General features: G+C 40.8%; 1 protein-coding gene across 1 annotated transcript; it reads right to left on the reverse strand.

Annotated features, from left to right (window-relative positions):
- Positions 1 to 220: 220 nt before the first annotated feature.
- Positions 221 to 7,659, reverse strand: inka2 (inka box actin regulator 2). Its single transcript, XM_030785655.1, has 2 exons — positions 7,609 to 7,659; positions 221 to 1,426 (listed from the first exon to the last, which is right to left on the reverse strand). The coding sequence occupies exons 1-2, from the start codon at positions 7,642 to 7,644 to the stop codon at positions 221 to 223; spliced, it is 1,242 nt and encodes a 413-aa protein (XP_030641515.1). The 5' UTR covers positions 7,645 to 7,659.
- Positions 7,660 to 8,011: the final 352 nt, after the last annotated feature.

Genomic DNA, 8,011 nt, shown 5'->3' on the forward strand with positions numbered 1-8,011 from the left:
AACTCGTTATCTCTAGATTGATGAAATGTTTTCCAAGCAGTTCAACTGACCAAACGTCTTCTTTGGAAAAAATAGTCACACATTATCAGCAGAAATTATTCCAGATCTTACTAGCAGGACACTATTCCACCAATGATAGAGCATGCTCGTGTTTATGGTCATGCCATCCAGTCTCTTTCTTAATGCTTTCATCACGATGCATTTGCTTATCAAGGGGCTCCTAAACCCAGATGGCTGAACTGTAGTCAAATATAGGTTGGTGTTTCTTTACAGTCTCTGACCACCCTTGGCCAACGTGAACCTCTGAGTTCATACATTGTTCTTGAGAGGGCCCTTGAGCTGGTCTACTTTTGCTCTTCTGTCCATTGGTGCGTGCCCTGAAGGGCCAGTAAAAAGTTCCTTTAGGTTTAGATACTTTTTTATTCTTTGGCCTTTTGAGGAGCTCAGCTTCTTCCTCTTCCTGAGGCATCCATCCAGGCCTCTCCTTAAGGAGTTTGTCCCTATCGGGTCGAACGCTGCGTAAAACCTTCTTGAAGATGTTGGTTGTCAAGGAGAGCCTCCTGCAGAACTCCTGAGAGCGGCTAAGTCTGAGTGGGTGGGCTCCCTCTCCCAGACTTTCGCCTGCCTCTCCATCCCCTGTAATCCTGCTCTCCAGCTCGGGCAGGTCCAACCAATTACCCACCAGGTCGGCAAAGAAGTTATCTCCCAGGACTAGGGGTTGTCGGTTGCGGCTGAGGTTCATAAGCGAAGATGTCCAGTCACCAGAGTCATTGGGATCGTCTTGGGAGAAGTCGCTGTCGATGGAAGGACCTTCTCGAGAGAGACTGTCCAGAATCCCCTGTAGCTCTGCCATCTGAAGTGGGTAGAAATGTGGCTGTGTTTCCTCCAACGGCATTCCTGAGATGGGACTGAGGGGCACATCCCACATGGTGGTGCTCTCTTGTGAATAGCGATGATCGATTGGAAGGCTGTCATCTTCGGAGCTGGAGAAGGAGGGTTGTGTGCTAAGGCTGCCCCTGTGCAGAGCTTGTCTGGGTCCCTGATGCCTGGGCATTCTGGGTGAAGGAGGACCATGGTCTTCCACAGGGGAGCTGGTAAAGAGCAGCATTGGTTCTACTTGGAGGGCAGTCGGACTTGGGCTCGATTCTCTTGAGAACGACTGGACCGTCTGACTTAATTTCCCTGAGACTGGTATGGCCTTTTGACTCAGTCCCCTTGAGGTCTGCTCCATCAGCTGCTGATCTAAAACCTGCTGATCCAAGGGCCTATGTGATTGTGTGTCTTGAGGGATTACCAAACTTGACTTATTGGAGATTTCCAGCTGTTCCAGAGCGGTCTGAACCTGCAGCAGTTTCAGTTCCTGCAGGGCACCCATCATGGAGTTCATCTGAGCATGGAGCCCATCCCCTGCCTCTTTCATGGAGAGCTGAGAATGAGAGACAGAGAGGAGACGTCAGGCAAATATCATAGTCATCAAATTACAGATGTCAGTACTAAGAGATTTTGTAGCATGATCATTCTCTTGCTCTTCTTCCTTTTTTTTTTAAGGATGAATTTTGGGTGCTACGCGAAAGGTCATCACTGGCAACCGCATCAAAGCTACATGAATTTTCAAAGAGAGAGAGAAGGAAAAAAACACAGGTGGGGGTGGGATGACACACTATTTCCTTCTACCTTGCCTTCTTTCCTAGTCTTCCAGTGAGAGTGACACCAGCTTTTATTATCTTCCCGTTCTGAGGAGTGGCTTCACCTCAGTGTTCATGAACAGAACCTCTGAGACTATAACAACCTCAAAACCCTGCGAAGGAATCTGATTTTTCTAATTTAACAAAAGGGGAAAAAAATCTCTCCTTGTGTTTTGCGGTTTAAACTGGCGTTATGATACCTTGACTAAGCCTCATGTCACGCCAAGAACGAGGCATAACACCTGGAGTCAGTTTATTCAGAGGTGGATCACTTCACATCTGTCACCTGTGCGTATCATTTTGATCCTCTCTCAGCCTCTTTGTCACAAAGCCAATGAGGGGTTACTCCAGATGGTCTGATCCTTGACTTTAAAGGCCTCTAGGGGTGTGTTCAATGACTCAGTGAATTATACAGCAGCCAGAAATACCGAAAGTTCACTCATAGGGTGAAGGCTCTGTCTACAGCTGATCTCTAAATGTGCTTTCCATTACAGGGAAACAATCCAAAATAATCCACAAAATGTTTGAAGGGAAGGCTGGCTGTGATTATTCCTTAAATGTTTTAAACTTGTAAGCCAACAAAAGATTATCCTATACAGTATAATTAATGGTGCATCCATATAATTTATGTTCTGTTTCTTTCTTAAAATTGCGAGTTCGCCAAGGTCATGTCTTCCAGTCTCACTGAATACGTGACCTCTCTAGGATTTTCAATCAATAAACAGTTTTTGGTTACATGCACTGTGGAAATCGGGCCCTTTTGTAGCTGTAACCTTAGTGTCAGTAGATTTGGATACTGAGGGAAAAGAATCAGCATATTTCACACACACTTCATATTTTGGTACAAAATTTTATAAAGAAACTATCAGCCAACATTAATCATTTCATTAACAACCTGTCCAAACACTCAAATAGAAACTACTGGGTCAGCAACGCTGAGAGACAGATTCTGATCGGACAGAATGAAGTGCCGTCTCATTAGCTCAGCAGAGAGAGTAAGAAATTATAACTCTGCTTCTCTGAATCTGACTTAATTGACATTCTATTACCATTGGTCTAACAGTTTATAATTTACTTAAAAGCAATAACAAATGAACCAAAGACTTTGATGACATCAGGTTTTCTAACAATCAGCTCGAAACAGGCACATTTGTACAAACCAGATATCAAGCAACATCATAAACAAACCCTCAAAGACCACACACATTCATATATTAGCACTGCTGTCATGGTTAACAAATATGGCTACTAAACTAAAAAAAATCCCATGTTTCAGAATGATGAATAATAAATGATAGATTTTTTTTTTTATCATTTCCAGCAGTTTTATTATAAATATTAATTTATCCTTTCTTAGGTGACGCACCATGCTTTCAGTGACAAATTTGATGAAACCACAGTGGCCACCTTGGCCAAGCATTAGCAGAAATCAAGTGCTATCGTCTTACCTTGTCTCCCAGTCAACTGCCTCTCCCTCAGCGTTAGCCTGTCTATCTACTCTTTCACCGCCCTCTAAAGAATGTATGTGACCAACAGCCAATCAGAGCTCCAAACCATCCAAATGAGGCACACCATCGATTGCAACTTACCGTAACAGTCAATACAGAGCTGTGCCAGAGTAAGGGGAGATGGGAAATGGAGTCTTGACTTACGAGTAGGGAGCCCTTAATCCATAATGGTTTAACAACTGAGTCACCTCTTTTATAGGTCATTTGTTATGGATTCATTTGGTTCTAAGCACTGGATATGATTCCAAACCCGTTCTAGATGTCATAATCAGATAGAAATATGTTTGAGAGGTATTATCATTATGTGAATTGTTTGTGCCTCGACATTAAAGTAAAGCAAAGAGCATAAGATCAATAATTAAAGGCACGTGCAAGGAAAAGAACCGGTTGCTCACACAGGTGGACAGACTTAAAGCTGCTTAAATGCCAGAAATCTGAGGTGAAAAAGAATCCTTGTTTCAGCATAGCAGTCGGAGATACTTTAAGATGTCTGAAGCCTGAATCACATTCTTATGATCCTTTTTTTTTTTTTTGGACTGGCGGCATTATCGCTTTCATGTGACTGTGGAGTTAGCCAAATCCTTTCACTGTAGCATGAAGTGACAAAACAGGGTCAAAGAAGCTTGAATCACCCCAGCACATACAATGTACCGTGTGTATAGCTCATACAAGGAGGGGGCATCATGCAGTTTCCTCTAGTTCAGGAGCCTACATAATCAGGAGAACCATAAGGACTCATAAACCAATGCTGACTTTAGGACACCCTGGGTGACAATTCAGCAGTAAAGATTATTTAGAAGTTAAATAGTCAAAACCTAAAGCTTTTTACATGGAGTCTATGGAGACTAAAAAACAAGATTGCAGACAAGACGATCACGGCATTTCTCAATGATTGAGAGGAGCTGTGCTCTTTTTGAGCAGCTCATTGAAAATCAATGTGGTGAAGTGATTTTAAAGGTCACAAAATGAACCCCCCCCCTCCCCCCCACACACACACCCTCCTCCTCCTCCCCTTCGAGGACAGAGGGTTCATGCTGAGAGGAGCAGCTCCGTTGTCCTCATCTGCTAGTCATATGGAAGACAGTTCTATGACTGTCTGGGAGATAATGACTTTATAATGGCCCTCTGGAGCCTGTGAGTGGTCATAATGAAGATCTGAAGAATCAGCTCTTTGTGGGAAAATGTCACAAATCGGCAGAGAAGATCCTTAATATCCAAATAAAACGACATTTTCAAATGAGGCCATTTATGAGTTGAATGAACTTGAGCTTCGAAAGACATTCAAAATGATGATGTGGGATCCATCAGTATTGCCTTACAACCCTGATAAATATCATTATTGCTAGTTTATGGAGCTTGTGCAGACCACCTTTCAAATATTATCACCCTTAATCAACAAGTTTGAAAGTTTTATAGAATAATAGACATTGTGGATGATTTTCAAATGGCTGGTTTCTAATTGATTGTTGACCATTGAGGCGTGTGAAAAAAAACCTTAATCGGAATGTAATGCTTAGATGTGTAATGACCTGAGCTGCTTTGCTGTTAACCTCAGCAGACAGGAGTTCAAACCCATGTCATTGCACAAGGCTTGTCATGATGAATGTGTTTGTGAGTAATATCCCTGGATACCATCTCATTCAGTCAGCAGAGCCACACAAGGAGGCATTCAATCCATATATCTATTATCAGTCAGTCTGTCCTTTTATGGAAGTGTCTTCATAAATTCTTGCCTTTTCTCATTACTCCTACTGACCAGCCAAATAATCTGGTCAGGGAATCAGACTGATTAATAGGCCAATTTCCAGTTAATTAAGGAGTCAATCTTCAAATCAAATTAAGTTGAAATTAAAGTCATAATTACTCATGTCTGAAATGATTATTTGTGTCCATTCTGATGGCTGGTGACCGGGATGAGGGAACCATGGCAGTTTTGCACCCTTAGAGAAGGCAGTATGTGGGTCCCACATTGACTTTCACACCTTTTTACTGCATCCATCTAATGACTGATGCCTAAGGAATGATTGAGAGTTGAAAGTTCAAAAATAATGACTCCCCAACCGTTTCTTGGCAAACATAACTACTATCATTAAATTGATCTATCCACTATATTCTTCTTTCTTCTTGGCCAAGGAAAGGAGATTTGGAGGAGACTCAACAGTCACAAATATGAACCCTCTAATAGAACATAGCGAGAGAGAGAAAGAGGAGAGAGAAAGAGACAGACTTACAGGGTCCAAAAAACGATTTGTTACATTTATCTAAACTTGAGCTACTTGGAGCAATTGAGTGAGGAAATATATTTCGAAATCCACACGATTCATCAGTTTTTCAGTTTATGGTTGACAGTTTAAATAAAGCTTAATATATTTGACCCAGTTTTGCTCCTTCACACGCATACACCAAAAGCTATAAATGGCCTCATGCCAGCCCGGGGGAAGAGGATGTGAGGAGAATGTTGCCAAAAGAATGCAGGAGAGAGCGGAGCCCAAAACTCAAGCTCTCAGAGGGCTAAGCTATGATGCACTTCAACATGCAGCACACAAGAAGACTACTTTTACCCAGCACCTTCTCAAAAAAATGCTATTTAATGTTATTTATTTATTGTTTACAAAAATGCAAAACAAAACAGAACAACAACACCAAAAGAAAAGATGTATGTTGTATGGTGGAATTATGGTGGATCTGAAGACCAAATCTGACTCTAGAAAGCTCTAATGAATATTCGTTATATAATGTGTCATTTGAATTTCATTCAGTACTATTCATATTATAAGCAAAGCAGACAGCCTAAGGCAATGCTAAAAATGTTCCATCAGTAACCAACGTTTTGGTTGTTTTGGAGTTTTAATAGGTCAAAATATTTCAATAGAGATAAATAGCTAAAACTAAATCAAAATACTAGCCAACACTCCTTAACATTCACGGGGCTGTCACATCTAGGGAGACATACTTAATTTGCGTCTGACATTCCTGTTTCTAACTACTCTACTTGGCTGCACATTTAGAGCAGTTCTAATGAAGCACACTGGATATTTCATCATTGCGGGCTACAGTGATAGCACAGCTGAAACCTGGGGCATAGGAAGACTAGAAGGAACCTCCTCTTCATTTTCCACCCTATAAAATTAATCATGTCTTGAAAATTCTTAAATAACGTCTTTTTTTCCTGTAAATTAATTTAACTTTTATTGGGTTATTTTGGGTTGAGTCAAAACTGCTGTGGTCAAAAATGTAGTGACATGACTGCTGAGATTAATCGGAATTCCAGTTTCATATACCAGGCACTGTGACCTACATTGTTCCACTGTTCATAACTTCCTCACAGTAACACAGCAACTTTGTACTATAAGAATAGAACAAATTACTCTGTGCTATTCTATTCTATTCTATTCTATTCTATTCTATTCTATTCTATTCTATTTGTATACTTTAGGTTTTACTGAGAGGTTTTACCACTAAGCTTTGTCATTTCATTCTTGCAAATGTCTTTCATAGCTTTTCCTTAAACTGTCATGAATAAGATGCAGTGCTACTGTGACATTGCAAAACAAACCCTCTGAATTATCAAATGCATCACAAGTCATATAAATGGAAGGGACGCTGATTTCTCATTCTGGTGATTTTCTGCAGTCTGGAATATCATTGCTGCATTGTTGACACGCTTGAACCATTAAGGATCAGGCATCTGTAAAGAGCTGTACAGGTCAAAGAGCACTCAAGTAAGTCACTGCCTGTTAGTAGAGCAACTGACTTATCCAGACCACAAAGCTAGTCTTTGTTCTCCACAGAACAAGCCATCTTCTCCCACTCTACATGAATTCTCTTGAAATATATGTTGTTCAAAACTGTTGAGGGAACAAACTTAAAGTGTGTGGGCTCCCATTGTTTTGCAGCAATCTAATGTATCCAGGATGCTGTGTTTGTGGAGACTAAAGCCTTTGGAACTTTTGCCTAATGTTTGGCATCATCCTTTGCAATATTGGTTGACATTGGGAAACATCTAATTCCATATATCAAATGGAGTTAAGACAGTAGTTTGACCCTTAAACACAAGTATGTTTAGCTCTCAAGACCCAACCAATGCATAGAACATGTCTGTAAATTGTACTGCTCTTGTCTGAAATCCTGCATCGTTTTTTTGTTTTTTGTTTTAAAATTAAATTTACGATCAAGCTCACCCTTAGAGTGTAGTAGGTTGACATTCACATTGCTACCAGAAAAAAAGACCCATCAACCAATCACAGTCGTCCATTTCAAATCACAGCTTCCTCTCCCACGTAACTTACCTTGCAACATCTGCTCAGTTCAAGGAAGCCAGTTTGACAAAGTACAGTCCCCAAATTCCCCTTCAAGTTTTCACACCAAAACTAAAACTTTGAAAGTATATACTGAATAAACTAATTCGTTCTTACCAGCTCCTGTTTCAAGCGTCTCAAGCAGTTGTCCATATTCTTACGATCCTGAGGTACATCAGATTTATGATCCATCTTACAAATGACTGTAACAGCGCTGCACTGAGTCCGTATGCGGTTTCTACTTTTAGATTCCTCAAAATCCTGTTTCATTAAACAAAGGCAGGATGCTGATCATGCATTTGTGCAGTGTTTCCATCACTGAAATCTCGAAAATTCCCCCTTTAATATTAAGTATAAGGCCAGGGTGTAGAAACAGTAGATCAAGTAAAGGTAAAGTAAAACGTGTCGTTTGCAGGTCCGTCAATAGTCGCGTTCTGTGGAAGTTTTTTTTATTCACGCGTAGAATTAGTTGTAATTCAGGCACACCGCGCGTTTCATTGCGAAGAATTTCTAAATCGTT

This window comes from Chanos chanos, chromosome 9 (assembly GCF_902362185.1).
Source record: "Chanos chanos chromosome 9, fChaCha1.1, whole genome shotgun sequence".
NCBI lineage: Eukaryota > Metazoa > Chordata > Actinopteri > Gonorynchiformes > Chanidae > Chanos > Chanos chanos.